General features: G+C 38.8%; 1 protein-coding gene across 3 annotated transcripts in view; it reads left to right on the forward strand.

Annotated features, from left to right (window-relative positions):
* The first annotated feature begins 6,575 nt into the window (after positions 1 to 6,575).
* Positions 6,576 to 20,077, forward strand: part of LOC140135945 (ranBP-type and C3HC4-type zinc finger-containing protein 1-like) — a 37,296-nt gene continuing 23,794 nt past the window's right edge. For 2 of the 3 annotated variants that reach the window (XM_072157640.1, XM_072157639.1), the window contains exons 1-3: positions 6,576 to 6,713; positions 16,508 to 16,638; positions 19,538 to 19,691. In XM_072157640.1, coding sequence (XP_072013741.1) covers positions 16,608 to 16,638; positions 19,538 to 19,691 — 185 coding nt within the window. In that variant the 5' untranslated portion in view covers positions 6,576 to 6,713; positions 16,508 to 16,607. Of the gene's footprint in view, positions 6,714 to 8,361; positions 8,721 to 16,507; positions 16,639 to 19,537; positions 19,692 to 20,077 lie in introns of those variants that run through there. The other variant, XM_072157641.1, reaches the window with a different exon arrangement.

Here is a 20,077-nt window from a genome sequence, read left to right on the forward strand (position 1 = left end):
TATCACCATAAAAAATCATATATTTGGGTCAAGTGAAGTATAGAAAACATATTTATGTAGGTTTCCTTCTTCGCCAGTTGTTTTAAATTTCTATGTAAAAATGCATTGACCGTGCATTTTCGGCGAATTTGGCTGACTAGCAAATGTGTTTGCCTGGCATACCTACATGATGACATGCCTACAGTGTCATGACTGTCTGAGGCTACTCCATAAATGGCATCATGTATCTGTCTCTGTTGGGACCAGAGAGTTGATATTCTTGAGAGGGCACTCTATTCACGTGGTTTCTTTTCCAACGCTAAAAGATCATTTAATTTTGGTGGTTTGCAAATGAAAAGTGTCCGCACTATCGATTGATTACGTAACTGTTATGAATAATTTATTAGGTTTTTCAATGCAATCGCCTCGACCCATTAATACATTATTATCTGTATTATCAAAGTAATTGGAATAGCAATACGGTGAGTTCACTGAACTACGCCTAATACTGATGGAGTTTTAATGGCGTTAATCCTCTCCATACACAGATGAACAAATACAATAGATGAAGGTCAACACGTATGACCTCCTATGTGACATGTTATATGTGATGTACAAAAACCTGAATATCATAAAGATCAGTATTCGTTTGTGCATATGAACTGCACATTTACGTTGCTAAATATTACTCTAATATATATATATAATGACAAATATTGGTATTATGACAATACGGTATATACATTGTATATAAAACGACTAATAGATCTACTATCATGGCGTCAGGTCAATGTTCATCATATCCCGTATGTTTCTTAAAATTCATTCTTATTTGAGACAAATTGCTGTGCCCATTTTATAGGTGCACAGGTAGATCCGTGTTTTTTTTAATTTTCATTTCCTTTTAATGAAAGAATTTAGGTTTTCCACTGCACGGGGGCGGAAAGGGGGATACTAGTTTTAATGCTATATTTTCAAAGCGAATAAGTGTTCCCGGTTGGCTCTATAGCGATTTCACAGAAAAGGTATTTCTAGTGCAATGCAGCGTCGGACTCTAGCTGAGAGCGTAGCCTAAGTCATTACGGACTCCAAGAAGGGCTCTCCATACACAAATGAACAAACACAAAGGAGGGTAGTCTCCTCCGTGACCAGCTTGATTTCGATGGAGCGGAACCAAATTGGCTGCAGAGGAGACGGGTCATTTTGCTATGCAAATGAGTTGAGTGTCATAGCCCTGCCCGTACGCAGGATTTTTTTTTTGGGGGGGGTGCTGATTTTGAAAAAGCGGACTTTTTTTTTTCCAAAGGGGGGCAATTTTGTGAAAAGTGGACTTTTCCCCCAAATGTGGACCTTATTTTACCAAAAAAACGTAAAAAACCTTTTTTTTGATCGCTACGCTCGCAAATTCTTAAATTTTGGGACTTTTTGTATACTTTTGCAAATTTGGGGAGGTGCGGTCGCACCCCGCACCCCCCCCCCTGCGTACGGGTATGGTTGGGCCTGCTGGCCACTGGTACTGCCTGCATTGTGCAATGCATGACTCACAGTGACATCGCCCCGATATCTTCATGGCAGAAATCGCCATGGTAGATTGAATCCACCGCCACGCATGGCCATTATACAGTCGCATAATAGGCCGAATCGAAGGACATCTGACTAAAGGCTACTGACAATAGCCCCGATTAGCTCGGTGACTAACCTCGCTGTGTGTCAGTCAAGCATGGTATGCCATAGGTCATTCTTTTAGACAACCTTCACGATTGGCCTATACACTGTGCTATATAATTCGGCACATATAAATCAGAATTATTGCGGAATTATTGTCAGTTTTTGACTCAAGACGCAAGCTACTGTCTCAAAGCGCAAGCTAACAACTATCATATCTGTTCAAAATATATATTCATGTGCAAGGAACCACATCTGGTTTCTTTATACGAAATCATTTACGGGAGATATTCATCATTTTCTACACGGTATCCAAAGATTTTCTTCTCATATCAAACTTGTGCATAGCAAATTCACGTGTATCGATCCCGGGTTATTTATTTTAGTATCTCTGCTAACAAAGTAATTATTAGCCAGGCGATGTAATTTTTTTTTTTTTTTTTGGGGGGGGCATGGGCCATGGGCGGGAGGGGTAGTCCGAATAATCAGTCCCAGAACAAAATATTCATTTACTGACATGATCGTGTTCTGGGTCTGAACATGGACGTCTTATTTAGTACGTCCATGATCTGAACGGTTTCCATTCGAAATCTTGATGGCAAATTGGACACAAAAAGCACACGGTCCTACAAAATGTACTTCAGAGCTCTTTTAAATCCCCTCATGCTGTGTGAAATCTGTGAATCATCCTTCTTATACATGAGTCTTTGGACAGTGTTTGCGCGCAGTTTGTTCGACGCACAACAACACGCAAACGCCGGTCAATTGTCTGTGACATTGGAACAATTACGCATTTTGCGGTCAATTGTGAGATATTAATGACCTCGATTTGCGTTCGCGTTTTCACAAATAACTAAATGTAATTGGATCGCACTCATCGCGTATATTAACGCGGCTGTGTACTCTAGCCATTGTTTCTTTCTCAAAATTGAGTTTTTATGATATGTTTGTACCTTGTTATGTTTTTTATAAATACAAGGACTGAAAATCCAGATTTGTAAACTCCAACTGCAATATTTTAAGGATTTTATTTCACTATTCCACTCGTGTTTGAAATTGAAAAGGAAAGAAAATCTTTGTTGTACCAGCAAGGTACACGCGCGCAACAACTCATCGCGTTGTGTATCGCGCAATTTGTTAACGCACAAATACGCGACGCATACTGCTGACGCTTATCTGCATCTTGTGGCGCATCTTATGGAAACACCACGGAAGCACTGATTTCACAAAAACCTAGTGGTTAAATGGCTCCGTTTTAGCTGATAAAATGTGGGTTTTTCAAGTTCTTTCCCCGATTTAAATATCAAGTTATGAATGGATTTCGCTCAAACTTCTCAAGGGGCTGTGGATTTACCCGATGTTCACGTAATATAAGTTACAAAAGCGAAAACTGTCGCATTCTCCTGTGAGATTCGATGAAAGTTCAAAATGTGACCACTTTAAACTTCAACGGCCATTATTTCAATGTTCATTTTTTCGGTAAAATGACGATTTAGGTACACGATAACTCAATAAATACAGCATCTATAGATAAGCAAATATGATCATCGTAAAAAGCATGATCGACTCAAGAAACGGTTTTCTCATTTTTTTATATTTTGATCTATTTCCAATTTTGGGCATCATTTTGTGCAAATAGGCGTTTTTGAATTTTAAAAGTTCATTTTGATGCCTTATATGGTCAATATCTCAAAAAATAAGGCCAATATCAAAAAAATAAAAAAACCGTTTTTGGAATGGAGGCTCAAGATTGAGATAAAAACAAAATAAAATATTTTGGAAAGAGTTTTTTTTTTGTTATGATGTACCTAACAAATATTGCCAAAAACTCACTTTTTTGTGATTTTCTTCAAAATTGTTGTTTTTACCCCAAATCTGTATTTATATTAAGATTTATTGATGTCTTGCCTTCATAAAAATGTATACTTTTATATGTTTTTGCTGAATAATTACAAAGTTATTGCACTTTTACTACATGCATGTCTGAGAGTACACAGCCACCTTAATGAGGTTATGAATAGATATCAATGAAAATGAAAAACCAGACAGTTTGAGCCTCTTAACTCTTTTCGTTTTCACATAGCATCAATCAGCTCTCAAATTAATCGAAGGCAGTTGCCTTTGATGCCCTACATGTATAGTGTTGCCTTGGTGCCCTACATTTCTGTCTGTCTGTTTTCAAGCCATTGAAAACCATGTAATTGCCTTGGTGCCCTTTTCAAATTTTTCAAAATGCCTTGAATTGGCTGCCCTTTCAAATTCTTAATTTGAGGGCGAGCGTCAATTTGAAATTTAGGGTTAGGAACGGCATGAAAAGCGTGTTGTCGCATGAAAGTCCAACTTTAAGGGGCCATTTCTCCCAAGCTACAACCCCCTAGAACATTAAATGACTCTACTCTGGGTTTTTTGGGGCGTACCCTCTACGGAGGGTCGCCCAGTTTTTGACATTTACATGACCTCCAGCACTTTTTATCATAAGCAGAAGTTGCAACAAAATATTATTTACAGTCTACACTCTACAGATATTATATAATTATGTAATATTTGCACAGTATCAGTCGCCAGTTTACATGGGTTATTTTGCGTTGCTTTTACTAATTGACAGTGGCATAGCCAGGGGAGCTCCAACCCCATCCCCCTTCCCACTGTGAGAAGTTTTGACACCCTCCTGGATGCTGGCCGCATTTTTAGGCATTTTTTTGTAAGCCCATTTTAAACAATGTTTTTCAATTTTGTCCCAAAGTTGTCCCAAAATTGAAATTAAAAAAAAAATTATATGTTATTGTTATGAGGGGAAAAAAACAATTCAGATTTTGTTTCCAGATTTTTTTTTCGTTTTTTTCCCCCGAGTTTTTCACTCTTGTCTAATTTTAGGAAGATTATCCCAACAGCCCTTGATGTGACTTCTAACTAAATGGTAGTCCCAGATATTATTCTGGTGAATCTGGTCACTGGAAGGGGTTACCTATCTCGCAATGACCAGAGGCTACAAAACGATTTGTTTGGGGGATTTTGTTTGTTTGGGTTTTTTATATGATTATGAAATTAAAAGTTTATTTTTTGGCCAAAGTGAATTGATTTGACTGATATTTTAAAAAAAAATTCTATGTTATTGTTATTTAAAAAAAATCAGATGTTGTTTCCAGTTTTGTCAAGTTTTCTGTGATTTTTAGGGTCATTTAGCCTCTCCCCAAATTTTTTTTTTTTTTTGCTGCCTGATATTTTCACACTCTTGTTATGTTTTGTCTAATTTCAGGAAGATTATCACCAAGCATTAAATTTCTAACGGCCCTAGATGTGACTTCTACCTAAATGGCAGCCCCAGATATTATTCTGGTCACTGGTAAGGGTTACCTGTCTCGCTATGACCAGAGGCTACAGAACTGGTTCCAAGTGGTACCTGTTGAGGGTGATCCAGAGAATGCTACACCAGTGAGACTCTTGATATTACAGAATGATGGGTTTAGTCTCAAAGCTGTTCATGATAGGAATGGAAGTGTAAGTATTAATGCAATTTGAATCAGGAAGATTATCCCCAAGCATTAAATTTCTAACAGCCCTAGATGTGACTTGTAACTAAATGGCAGCCCCAGATATTATTCTGGTCACTGGTAAAGGTTACCTGTCTCGCTATGACCAGAGACTACAGAACTGGTTCCAGGTGGTACCTGTTGAGGGTGATCCAGAGAATGCTACACCAGTGAGACTCTTGATATTACAGAATGATGGGTTTAGTCTCAAAGCTGTGCACGATAGGAATGGAAGTGTAAGTAGTTATGCAATTTGAAACTTGTAAAAGGGTTCCTGTCTTAAGTTAAATATATGACCTCTTCTGGATTAAATGTGTCTGGAGTTGACCCCCCCCTAGCTACAGCCCTGGGGAGGGGGTTACTGAAATATAAAGATAAAGGTGTGGGTTATGTGACTATGTGCAGCTGTCAAGGGTCCCTTGTTCAGGCTCTCCGACAGTTTCTTAAGATCCACATTTGCATCATGCCCCAGTTCTTTGAACCTCAAACTCTGACAATTGTAGCTCAGATTTGAAAAAAAATGTCTATAATTTCAGAAAATCAATCCTTATCTTAGTTTCCAAAGTGTGTGGCATGTAGTTCACTCTGCAAATAGTGCATGCAACTGTACAATGTACAGTGCACTGTAATGTCATCATCAGATTAAGCTCTTAAAAGGGCATTTCGTGATCCACAGCCTCATCCCCCCACTTTTCTCAAAAAAAAGTTGAGATTTTTATATCACTGGAAACCTATGACTACATAATGTTTATATACAAAAAATTTCTTGCAGATTATTTCGTTTAGCAAAGATATTGTGAAATTTGAATTTCGTTCTGGTGCACCAGAACACATTGTCTATGGAGCAGTGTAATACACATAATCATTCATAACTCGCAAACGCAAAATCGGAAACAACTGAAATTTTGGGAATAAGCTTTTTTCGTGGATATCTACTGAAAAATGTCATAAAAAGAGGATGCTAGGATCACGAAATACTCCTTTAAGGGAACTTGTTTCTTTGTTTTAATAGCGGGAGGGGGGACTGACATGAAACACGTCTTCACATACAAAGCAAATTTTGGAAACTGTATTTTGTCAGAAATGAGTATGACAGAAATGAGTATGACAGTATGTGATCCAGCAATGAACCATCCTTGAATGCCTCAAAACTTCAAAAGTCTAACCTACTGCATAATTCTTGCACTCATCACATTATTGTCTGACACAATAGTCAGTGGACACTGGACAGTTAGCATCTGTGCTAAACCTAACACTGAAGGATGGAAACACATGATAGTCATTAGTCCCCCGAACAATACAATATGCTTGCACCAGGGATATGCTTGTACTCATTATATTATATTCTGTGTGCACACTTGAAACAGGTGGTGTTAGTATGCAACTTTTCTGAGACAATTGTCAGTGGACAGTCAGCATCTGTACTCAACCTAACCCTGAAGGATGGGAACAAGTACTGTATGCAATTCACGCACACTGATGAGGGCGCTCAATTTCAGATGATTCTAAGAAGCGCTTTTGAAGAAGCAAGGAGGAAACGTAAGTACATACATGTACAGAACGAATTGAGTGGATTGCATTACATTGTTTATTACGTACACACTAGTGTGTATAAGGGGGCTATCGTTTTCTTCAAAAGGGGGGTCCAAAATATACAGGGGGTCATAAATTTGAAAGCAAAAATTATAGGGAGTTCATAAAATATTTGATGACCAAAAGGTAGCGAGTCACAAGATGACCACAGATAGTGTGTTTATTTTATTCAATACAATTTCAGCCTGTTTAGGGTATAAGGTGTATCGGTGGTTGGGGGTCATAAAATTTTTGTTGCCGAAATAGGGGGGATCGCAATTTTATTGACGGCGACTTTTTATAAATTTGGGATACCCCTTCCAAAGAAAATGATAGCCCCTAAAGTGGATACAACGATTATAGATCTATAACGGATTCTCAACTGGTGGCGTCCACGCATTGACGCAAGCCAAAGCCAAGTGGCGCTTGACCTGTGTAGGGTGCATACATGTATGCAACCATGTCCCAAGCTCAGGTTTATGGTTAACTGTTCAATTACAAATTATATAATTGAACAATAATTTATGTAAAAAATTAAAATTGGGGTGAAATTGTAGGAAGTGTAAAATTCGCTTATTTCCTGTGCTTGTAATTCTATTTCCTCTCAACAATTTATTTTTCCATAGAAATAAACATGGTAAATTATATTTAATTTAAAAACAATAGATTTATCCTTCAGCCTCTCCCTTTTGAAATATTTTTATGCTTTTGAGAGGAACACTGATTTAAGGGGGTACTACACCCCTGCCCAAATTTGCGCCTATTTTTGCATTTTTCTTAAAAATTATAGCGCATTGGGGACAAGTAAGATGTATATTATAGGGGCAAGGACTACAACTACTGCACTGTAAATTTTATTTCAGCACAGACAACAGTTGTGGGGTTACAGTCAAAAATGAGGGGAAACCAATATTTGATCAATAAATCAATAACTACTTGCTTTGAGTTGCTGAATTTTCACTACAGTAGTCAGTGTTCGAATTAAGGAAAAATAAATGGTTGTCCCACGGACAACCAGGTTACAATTTCTGGTTGTCAGTCTTAAGTTTTTGGTTGTCCGCTAAAAGATACACATACAAAGGTAAGTTTTGGCTACAGATTTATGGTTGTCCGGCGGACAACCGAATCAGTATTTCTGGTTGTCCGGTGACTTTTTTGGTTGTCCCGGGCGAACGGACAACCAAAATTACGAACGCTGACAGTAGTTATAGTCCTTGCCCCTATAATATATGTACATATCTTACTTGCCACCAATGTGCTATAAGTTTTGAGAAAAATGCAAAAATAGGCATAAAATTGGCCAGGGGTGTAGTACCCCCAAACAATATTATTACCTCTTCAATATAAACACATCAGCTGAAAATTTCGGAGGTAAATATTTTGTATTGTGATCAAGAGTTAAATCTTTCTATACATATTTTTCTGTGCACAAACAATATACAATAAGAAAGTAGAAAAACAATTCCACCATTTGGAATTTCCAAGTTTATTTTTAGATTGAGTTGGGAATTCCCCTTTTAGAGCATGCATTGTGCAATTGTTGTTTGCACAGTATTATACCATGTATACTGCTGTGCATTGATCTGTGTGGTGTGACCTTCACTGTATTATTATGCTGTTGTGAACTGGTTATCATGCAGTACACAACCTGACATGCACACCTTGCGGACTTTGTGCAGTTGCAAGTTGATCGATAAAACATTGGAATATTTTTATCAGGAAAAAGGATTTATACCTGTGGGGTGCTGTTGATGGGAGAATGAGAATTATTTGTGGACGTTTAGTTTGATATATATAGTACCCTTCTATTTATAGCTGACTGCAAAGCGTCCTTGTCTTTTTGCAAAACACGTTTCCTGGTTTTGACATTCTATACATGGTATCAGTGATAAAGCTTTGCGTTATTCTTTGGGTACCTTGCATTGGTTGTGTGAATTAGGTTGACCTACTTTGATACAATGTTTGGGCCAGGAGGTAAGTTGTTGTCTGAAAATTTGAAAAGATCTATGTTAAAATTTTTATTAATGTTCTGCTTCTAAAATCTATATGTTAAATATATATTCATGTCATGAAAATGTGTCAACAACATTAGTTTCATAATTTTTAATGAGTAAAGTTGAACAATGAATGCTACCTGTATATGGTACAATGCGGAAGTTGCAGAGCTCGCAAAATGTTTGTGTTTGTTTTTGATGTTGTTTTTTCTGTGAGGCCAAACAAAATTAATTGTTTGTCTCATGTAAATGGCCCTTGAAAATGTATTGCGGTATGTGTATTATTTTATTTTTCATAATTTATTAATGCCAATTTTGGGAATTTTGTACAGTACCTAATATCTCAATATAAACGCATTTCTGTAGTATTATCTACATTACTTTTGCAACCACTTTTCTGCCAAATTTTGTTCAAATGTAACAAAAAATAATAAAAAATAAAACTTAAAACTTAATATGCAATAAATGCAAATGTGCCGTTTTATGTCAATACATGATGATATGAGTCTCATTTATTTTTGCCTATTATAAACCAAACTAGAAAGATCATGTTTTGCATTAACATGCAGACCTGCTAACTGTCCCTCATTTTTTTTTTTTTTTTTTATCTTTCCCACAAGACACAAAGTGCCCTGTGCTTTTATTTTCATTATATATTTTCATTTTGAGTGACTGTCCCTCACTTGGGGTTTACCAAAGTGAAAAAGAGGGACAGTCCTGTTTTCTGAAAATTTTAGTGATAGCAAATTTAATTATAAGAACTGCATAAAATGGTCGATCCTTCATGTAATTATTTCGTGTAATCTAATCCTAACTCTAACCCTAATCCTAACCCTAACCCTAAGCCTAATCCTAATCATAACCCTAATCCTAACCCTAACCCTAATCCTAACCCTAATCCTAACCCTAAACTAACCCTAACTCTAACCCTAACCCTAACCCTAATTTCGTGTAAAATTACATGAAGGAATAACCCATAAAATGATGCAAATTTCACTTTAAAATTTTGCTATAGCATTCTCTTTAGTCTATAGAGGCCGCCAGCGTGACGTCATATGCCGCCATCTTGTGAGTACACGCTGCGATGGTCGTTCGATCTCCATGCGTAAACAGCAAAATCACCGCGTTGATGCGTGGTAACAGCTTGCGCGTAGTGTCCGACGCATGAACACGCAGATCATTTGTACCCACAAGATGGCAAAAGGCTGATGGCCTCTATTGTGATAAATTCAGACCTGCAAAACCTTCTCTGAATTCTGAAAGTATTGCACACCTCAAGTCTTTGAATTTGTCTGTACCTGGTTTGTGTAAATGTACAAGGTTTTTGTCTCAATGTCCCTTTTTCTGACTTTGGAAGGTTGGCAGGTCTGCACTAAAATGCACTTGCAAATTAGCACACCTATATATACTCTTTACAAATATTAATAAAATCTGATTATTAACAATATTTTAGATTTTCTGATTTAGTGAATCACTGCTAGTGCCTTTAAATACTGGAGGTAATAATTCACTTTTCTTATGTTGCATCCACAACCTGTGGACTTGATGTCAATGTAATAGATGGGGGTTGGGAAAGAACCTTTAAGCCCCATGCATCTGACAACTGAAAGAAGGTTGCCCATTTTTTTGATGATAGTCATCTTGCCCGGATCATGCCTCCCCTAGCACCTCTTTATAACTACTTCTCCTTAAGAAATAAAGGGTGCAGCATTATCCTTTACACGCAAATAATGTGTCCGAGGCAGTAAAAATGTAAATAATGGGTGAGGCGCAGCCGAGGACACATTATTTGCGTGTAAAGGATAATGCTGCACCCTTTATTTCTATTCTATTACCACAAAATAGTGCGATTTAAAGAGAAACTATCATAAATATTTCAAGTTGTTTACCTCAATGTGGAGCGCCTACGCGTAGCCAAAACGTAAGTGATAAAGTTTGTTGCCCTGGCCAATTTTTTGCTAATTAATGGTCTTTCATGTGACGCGTTTCAACCAATCACAGTGCGCGATTTTGAATAATGGGTCATGGGGGTAATAGAATTGAATGGTGAGTAAAGAGTACAGTGAGTAAAGAATGGTTGCTTCTTAATGGAAATGTCTGCTGAAGTCCTGTGGTTCTGGATGCAATGTAGCTATTATCATTTTGGAGCCTTATTTACATGTATTACAACTATCTACATGTATTAACTTGTTTTTGTCTCGCCTGAACTTTGTTCAGGATGGGACTTAGTAATCACTATTTCTGTCTGTCCGTCCGTGTGTGTGGATGGATGTGTGTGTGGATGTATGTATGTATGTGTGTCCGTCCGGAGCTGTATCTGGGGAACCGTAAGACTTACGGCAACGCTACATGGTGGGAGGAAGGGTATCCAAGTTTGCTCCGTTTTCGGTGAAAAATATGCAAATTAACATAGCTAATTTGCATAATTTATCTTGAAAATCAGCGCAAATTGATAGCGGAGTTTGTGGACAGACTATCTCAAGATCCGTCGGGCGCATGGTAGCGAAACCTGGTGTCAGCTATGATACACATCTGCTGATCACCTGATTAGTTTAAATGAAAAGTATGCGCATTTAGTTGTTAATTGGCATAATTTATGCGGAACGATTCTACAAATATGGTTGGAAATCTGAAGAAATCCGCCTTGTGGAGCTGTATCTGGGGGATTCGTAAGATCCCTAAGCCCTATCAGAGAAGATGAGAAAAGAGGAGATCGCTCGAACATATAATCCGATTACCCACAGTTAACCTCTATTCACTTTTCTTTGTTTGAGGTACTTAAAACACCACTTGAATCTTCCTTTGTGGTAATCTGTTCATCCGCCACACGCTCGTCTGATTTGGTAGTTCTCTCCAGTGGAGAAAATATTCCACACACGGAAGTACATCGTTAAAGTCCCAATTTTGCAGTCAAATCATGCTTTTTTTGTTTTAAAAAAATAATACTAACCAGGGTGACCATGATTTTTAGACGAGTGAAGAAGCATTATATATATTGCAACTCCCATTAAAAAAATCAAAAAAATTGTTAAGTTATGGAAAGTCAAGCATAATTAATTTTCCAGTCAAATTAATATAAGGTCAAAGGAAAAGAAATTTAAATGATAACTATTTGAATATTTACGGCAGTTTACGGAAACATAAAACCAGTGTAATCAGTAATTCAAACTCGTGTCAGTTTCTCCATATACTCCCGTTTTGTGTCCAAACGTGTCCAAAAATGCTATTTGGATCCAAAATGCGGGTCTTTTTCACAGGGATCTCGGGTCAAACTTAGCAGCCAGTCATGCCAAACAATACAGAAATTATATTTCGCGGTTAACTGACGTAACAAATTGATATCCGGGCATGCGTCGTTTAGAGCTAGACAGTCGTGACTCGCAGTAGCCACTTATCGTATTAGTTGATCAATCGGATTAGATCATTGTTTCCATCAATAGGCGGATGCACACATTATTTATTTGATGTAGGCAGCGAGCGACCTCCTCTTTTATCATCTTCTCTGGCCCTATGATGATGAAACGTGGTAGGGGGTAGTATGACCAGAGGATCTCAATCCGATTCGATTTTCAGCGCAAAATATGGTAATTAAGTACCTAATTTGCATAATTTATGCATAAAATGCAAAAACCTATTTTCTCGGAGACTAGGGGTCGCACGTTATTCAAACTTGGTGGGTGGGTGCATCTTCACCCCAGACAGAACAAGTTTGTATTGGTTAGTGCGTCAAGGTCACCTAAGGTCATCCAGGGGTCATCTGAGGTCAAATGACTAAAAACTGTCGTATGGGCACGATACTTGGTGGGTACGGTCAACATAATGTGGTAGGGGTAGTATGACCAGAGGATGCACACTATTACCCCCCCCCCCCCCATGTGGCCCCTCCCACACACTCAAAGTTGGGGGGGTCAAAAATTTAATGAAATATTGTTTTTATATTGCGCATTACATATATCAATTTCGGTCATGTAGGCCAAGTCATTAGGCCAAAAAAAGACTTTTAAGAATGTCTCTCATGTACAAAAGTATAGGAAACTGTACATTTAAAACAACCTTTTTAGGGTGAAGCAAGCATTTTTTCAAAAAAATGTCTAAAACGGGTTTTTATGTCAGAAATGTCTCTGTTGGGGTGCTACATCGAGTCAAATGTTCACTAGCACCCCCCCCCCCCATGTGGCCCCCTCCCACACACTCGAAGTTGGGGGGGGGGGGGGTCAAAAATTTAATTAAATAATGTTTTTTATATTGCGCATTATATAATTTTATATTGCGCATTATATATATCAATTTCGGTCATGTAGGCCAAGTTATTAGGCCAAAAAAAGACTTTTAAGAATGTCTCTCATGTACAAAAGTATAGGAAACTGTACATTTAAAACAACCTTTTAGGGTGAAGGAAGCATTTTTCAAAAAATGTCTAAAAGCGGGTTTTTATGTCAAAAATGTCTCTGTTGGGGTGCTACATCGAGTCAAATGTTCGGAAGATTATTTCGGGGTCATCTGAGGTCACCCAGGGGTCATCTGAGGTCAAATTACTACAAACTGTCGTATGGGCATGAAACTTGGTGGGTACAATCAACATTTAGAGTAAAATGTTCGGAAGATTCTTTCGGGGTCATCCGAGGTCACCCAGGGGTCATCTAAGGTCAAATTACTAAAAACTGTCGTATGGGCATGAAACTTGGTGGGTACAATCAACATTTAGAGTCAAATGTTCGGAAGATTATTTCGGGGTCATCCGAGGTCACCCAGGGGTCATCTAAGGTCAAACTACTAAAATCTGTCGTATGTGCATGAAACTTGGTGGGTACAGTCAACATTTAGAGTCAAATGTTCAGAAGATTATTTCGGGGTCATCCGAGGTCACCCAGGGGTCATCTGAGGTCAAATTACTAAAACTGTCGTATGGGCATGAAACTTGGTGGGTACAGTCAACATTTAGAGTAAAATGTTCGGAAGATTATTTCGGGGTCATCCGAGGTCACCCAGGGGTCATCTGAGGTCAAATTACTAAAAACTGTCGTATGGGCATGAAACTTGGTGGGTACAGTCAACAGTTAGAGTCAAAGTTTTGGAAGGTAATTTCGGGGCCATCCAAGGTCACACAGGGGTCATCTGAGGTCACATTACTAAAAACTGCCATATGGGCATGAAACTTGGTGGGTACAGTCAACATTTAGAGTCAAAGTTTCAGAAGGTAATTTAGGGGTCATCCAAGGTCACCCAGGGGTCATCTGAGGTCAAATTACTAAAACCTGTCGTACGGGCATGACACTTAGTGGTTACAGTCAACATTAAGAGTCAAATTTTTGGAAGGGCATTTCGGGGTCACCCAGGGGTCATCTGAGGTCAAATTACTAAAAACTGTCGTATGGGCATGAAACTTGGTGGGTACAGTCAACATTTAGAGCCAAATTTTTGGAAGGTCATTTTTGGGTCATCCAAGGTCACCCAGGGGTCATCTGAGGTCGAATTACTTGAAACTGTTATATGGGCATGAAACTTGGTGGGTACAGTCAACATTTAGAGCCATGTTTTTGGAAAAGTCATTTGGGGTCATCCAAGGTCACTCAGGGGTCATCTGAGGTCACATTACTAAAAACTGTCGTATGGGCATGACACTAAGTGGTCACTGTCAACATTAAGAGTCAAATTTTTGGAAGGCCATTTCAGGGTCACCCAGGGGTCATCTGAGGTCAAATTACTAAAAACTGTTGTATGGGCATGAAACTTGGTGGGTACAGTCAACATTTAGAGCCAATTTTTGGAAGGTCATTTTGGGATCATCAAAGGTCATCCATGGGCATGACACTTGGTGGTTACAGTCAACATTTAAAGTCCAATTTTGTAAGGTCATTTCAGGGACATCTGAGGTCACCCATGGGTCGTCTGTGGTCAAATTTCTAAAACTGTCACAGGGGCATGAAACTTGGTGGGTACAGTCATCATTTAGAGCCAAATTTTGGACAGTCATTGCAAGGTCATCTGAGGTCACTCAGAGGTCATCTGAAGTCAAATGACTAAAAACTGTTGTATGGGCATGACATGTACAGTCAACATTTAGAGCCCAATTTTTTGGAAGGTCATTTTGGGGTCAGTAGGGGTCATCTGAGGTCAAATTAGTAAAAAATTGTCGGATGGGCATGAGACTTGGTGGGTAGGCCTACAGTCACCATCAGCCAGGTAATTGTGCCCAGCCGAGACCCCCGGGGGGGGCACTCAAAATTTTTTTTGGTAGGGGTGTGCCACCGCCATTTTTGAACTTGAGGTCTAAGGAACTGATCGGACAGCCAAAAAGGAGGGTCTAGGGAACTGATCGGCCGGTCAAAAAGGGGGGTCTTGGGAACTGATTGACCGACCAAAAGGGGGGGGGGTCTTGGGAACTGATCGGCCGCCAAAATCCGAAAAATCTCGGAAACTAAACCCGCAGGCCAAACCAGGGTTAAATTTTGTTGCGTTTTTGCCACAGATTTTTTGAAGGAATCGATTTCACTTTGAATTGTGCATTAATGCAAAATAGGTCTGGTTTGGCCTATTACGATGGAAACCTCAACAAAGCAAAACAGCATTCAAATCAAAAATTACTAGACCCTGTAGACCTACAATCTATGCTATTAGCCTACTGACAATTATAGCAGCAGCCCACCATAAAAACAAACCCACAAGAATTTTTTTTCTGTGCCGAAAAGAAAAACATTTAGACAACATTGAACTGCCATGCGTAACATGAGATGATTGAGTGAAGTGTGCACGTGTGCAGAATTTGACACCCATTCCACTCCCGATTTCACTAGACCAGTAGATCGTAAATTACCTTTTAATTCATTGTTTATGGAGAGCTGCAAGGATGTGTACATAATTATTGAAGGTACTTTTCCTCCTATTTGGCAATTTTATTCCCAAAAGAGATCTCAAAATCATTTATTTCTAGCTAAATGTTCACCAGCTGGAGGCATCGCGATAGTGCTGCAATGTTTATAACCAGTCAACCAGTGTTGCCACTATAAAAGGAGCCCAAAATCCCGCCCAAAGTTCACTTTACAATGTGTTTCAATGGGGAAGAAATTAATGGAAAATTCCCTTTGAAGTTTTTGGGCTCGCAAAAGTAGCTTTTGGGTCTGCTTTTGGGCTTGAAATAGTAGGACAGAAAACACGCCTCTCAAGATGCCGATGAGAGCGGAAATCGATGATCTGAGGGTCTATGGAGCGGCTAGAAAAATTTTTGGGCTTCAGAGCGGGCAAACAATGAATTCAGAGGGTCTAAGGAACGGCCAGCGGCTCTGAAAAAGGGGGTCGTCGCCGCGGCACATACCCGTATAGCTGGGAAATGTGAGTGCCCCCCCCGGGCCGAGACCCACCAAAATTTAGGGATCAAAGGTCAAATTCCAATATTGGTCCAATCAAGCTCAAATTGAACAGGCAAATCGCCATGGGTTGTTGCAGGTTCATTTACTTCTACCAAAAGTAATCGTAAAAGCAGGCGATCGCGAAAGCAGGCGAGACTCGTGGTTCGAGAACCGCCTTGTTTTAATAGCTGTTAAATCTCCCATTTGTCACAGTAGGGCAATGTGTTTATGAAGTCTCTGTACCCAGATGTCCAACTTATGATGACATACATGTATTTTCCAAACAGTGCTTGAATTATTATTTTCAATACAAAATCTGCATGAAGATAAACAATGGTAAAAGTAGTTTCTTGATCCCCCCCCCTGAAAAAAAAGTGGATATCTTATCTCAATCATGTTTTATTTTGTGATTAACACACAGCAACTGGCAAACCATACAGCAGTGGTACTAAGCTAGGAGGGGCTGCTGCTGCTGGAACATTACCACCCCCTGCTAAAGCAATGGAAGCACCAAGGAGCCCATGGGGGGTGCCACAAGTGGAGAAACTGTTGGTAGGTCAATGAGGTAGAAACCAAAGAGTACCCACTGTGCCATGTTTGCATGTTACTCACGGGGGGAATAGTGTACCTCGGGATTATTTTGCTATGCACCCATTCAGTTTGGGCTTTAGCTAGCCGATAAATGATTGAGGTATACTATTTGCCCTCTATGAGTGACCCACTACAATGGTATTTTTAATGGCAGATTTACCATAGCATTGCACACAGGGCCATTTTGAGTCGGTACTCTTTGTATCTCTGTGGCGTAGGTTAAGCCTCAGGGTTTTGCTCAATTTTTTTGGGCAAATTGCACCGCCCATATTTTTAATCAAACTGGGGCATTGAGGTAAAAAATTGCATATTTTGGAAAAGTTTTACAGCAAAATATTGTGTTTTTTCCTGAAGCCTACTGACGAATGTCAAGAACACATTAACTTACGATCAATTGTTGTTGTTTTTAGTAAAATTACATTGCAAAAGAGTTATTTTGGAAAATTCCCACAATGCGCAATGGGACACGAAAAGTCCCCTTTTTTTGTGCAATTTGGCGCTATGATGCGAAACCCAGAAGCTTAGCTAGCATAGGTAGACACAATACTTAAGATCTTAATTGTTTGTTGTTAATTAATGTTCAGTTAATTTTCAGTGTTGTTAGTTATTTCTGTGGTGAAAATTACTTGATCAATTCTGAATAGACAATTGAATACCTGAGTGGAAGAAGGGCCCAACTCCATCAAAACTGTTTTTGAGATATTAAGAAAAAACTTAATATTTGGAAAAGTTTTATAGGCAGAATGTTTTCATCTTCAGAGGACCTTTAATACATGAACATACAATATTACATACATTCGAAATTATAAAAGATGTATCCATGGCAACGGTACAGGTCTTAATACGAGCTGGAGTTGGGCCTTTCTTCCACTAATATACTGCAACTACCAGTTTCGTAAGCAGATGTGTTATAAATAGCTACGGAAATTTGGTAATTATCCATTAATTACACAAATAGAAGCATGTAATATGTTAACAAGAAAGTTTATTGTAGTGAAAAGCAAATTTCATGGATGAGCAAAATTCCTCTTTAACCCAATATTTGTGGAAGAAGGGCCCAACTCCATGGAGTTGGGCCTTTCTTCCATACGACCATGATTAAGTGTACGTGGAAGACTATTTAGAGAGTGGATTTTGGCTCATCTTTCACACACAAGGAAGAACAATCTGCTGGCAATAAAATGCTGGGTCTAACTCATTTTTGTAAAAAATTGGAGTTGGGCCCTTCTTCCACTCAGGTATTCAATTGTACAGTCTGATATATTGTACAGAACTTTCTACTCTGAAAAAAACAAAACCTCTACAAAAATAGACCAGTCTGCACACTTTGATCTAAGAGGAGAGTGGGCACTATCATTGTCGGGTGGTACGGGTATGCGCCGCGAGGCAGTCACAACTCCCCTTTTCACCCTTCTCTACGCCACCTAAGACCCTTGTTTTCAGCTAGCTTCAGTTCTTTTGCCCTATATTTTGCACTTTTCCAAAAAAAAAATTAGCATTTTGGCTAGTCATCATAATCACCACTTTTTGGTACTGTTTACATGTAGTTGTCATTTAAGCCATAATGTATGATTTCTGTCAACTATTAATGTGTTATTCTTTACCAAAAATGATAAAATAATATTAGGGTCAGTCCATCTCAAATCACCTAATGGGTTGGCTGGTCACCCTCTCAGATTTTGTTTAAAATCACTTATATCATAGCCCTATGTGCCAAATGAACACATTTCAAACGGTAGGTCTCTACTCCCTGTCGTTTCCGAGAACCGGCCTATTGAAAATTGGGTCAGACCCCCCTTTTCGACATTAATTTTCTTCCGAGTTTAGACATCCATATCTTCCCCTAGGGGTAAGCTACAGGGCTACAAATTGGAATCTAGGGTGTCTTTGACCCAAATAACCAGATTCTGGACTCATAAACAATGTATCTCACCCCCATTTGCTGATACAGACATAAAAATGCATGTTCATGTTGACGCACATGGCATATTCCTGTTTTTGACCCCCTTCCTCTTCATCCTAGATGTCAGACATCATCTATTTGGCTTGTAGGCAATATAGGTTCAGGTGTGCCCCCCTATAGCAGGGTAGACCACTCATTGGCTTAATAAAAATTTCACAGGGGCTCAAAGATGACTCCTCAGCCAAAAGACCCCCCGTTTGTGACCCCATTTGACCTTGGGGGAAATAATCCACCATAACCAAACTCACACAAATTCAAAATACTTGCATGATGTTCCTCTGTACCAAAAATCTTAGTGGTATCAAGCCATCTTCATGGTTAAATTAGTGTTTGAATCTCTCATTGAAATACACAGTAAATTGATGAACTTTGCATTCTGGGAATTAGAACATTACTGTATATTTCAATGCGATCTCCAAACAGTCATTTAACCATGAAGATGGCTTGACACCACTTTGATTTCTGGTACAGAGGAACATCATAGAAGTATTTTGAATATGTGTGAGTTTGATTATGGTGGCTCATTTCCCACATAATAAAATTTGGGTTGGTATTTAGGACAATTTTGTGTGTATTTCAATGGGAACTGGACAAATTGCATCAAAAAACACCAAATATTCAACAAGCCATAACTCAGAAACGACAAGGAGTTGAGACCTACCGTTTGAAATGTGTTCATTTGACCCATAAGTCTATGATATAAGTGATTTTAAAGAAAATCTGAGAGGGTGACCAGCCAACCTTTTCTGAAAATTAGGTGAGTTGATATGGAATGACTCATTAGTAATGATTGTCAGGAAGAATTTCTGTCTATTTTAGGCTGAAGTAATGAGATAAAATGAAAGAAACCATATATTTAACCGTTTACCTGGCAAATGTGATTTTTCCCCCATACAGGGGCCCTTATTGAATCATTGAAGAAGGCCTTGGCAGCAGGTGATGTAGCCAGTGCAAAGGAAGTAGCTGGCAATTTAGCACAACTCAAAGTCAAAACTAACATGATTGTAGAAAGTGTGGGAGATATTCCACCAGGAAGGCCTGGGACTATCAGGTATGTTGAGTGTTTATCTAAAAATGAAAATGGGAAATATATCCTGTTACTTTAACAGCAGCTTCAAAACTCGACCAGTGGTTGATGGCGGTTGAACCATGTACGTTTCATTATTTAGAACAATAAAAACTGGCTCCAACCAGATGGAACCGGGCGGAACAGGCAGGCAACAGGCGGTTGAGTTTTGAAGCCATCCCTTACCATCCATATACATCTGTATATCAGTGCTTTGTTGTAATCTGATTTTCTTTCATTCTTCTATTTGATATTTTTCTGCTGTTACATGTAACTAAATAAATCGCATTCTTGTATAAATATGCACTTACATATAAAATTTTGTAGTATTTCCGATAATATGTGATCCTTGTATGCATGCGAGCCACCAT

The sequence above is a fragment of the Amphiura filiformis genome, chromosome 16 (assembly GCF_039555335.1).
Source record: "Amphiura filiformis chromosome 16, Afil_fr2py, whole genome shotgun sequence".
Classification (NCBI taxonomy): domain Eukaryota; kingdom Metazoa; phylum Echinodermata; class Ophiuroidea; order Amphilepidida; family Amphiuridae; genus Amphiura; species Amphiura filiformis.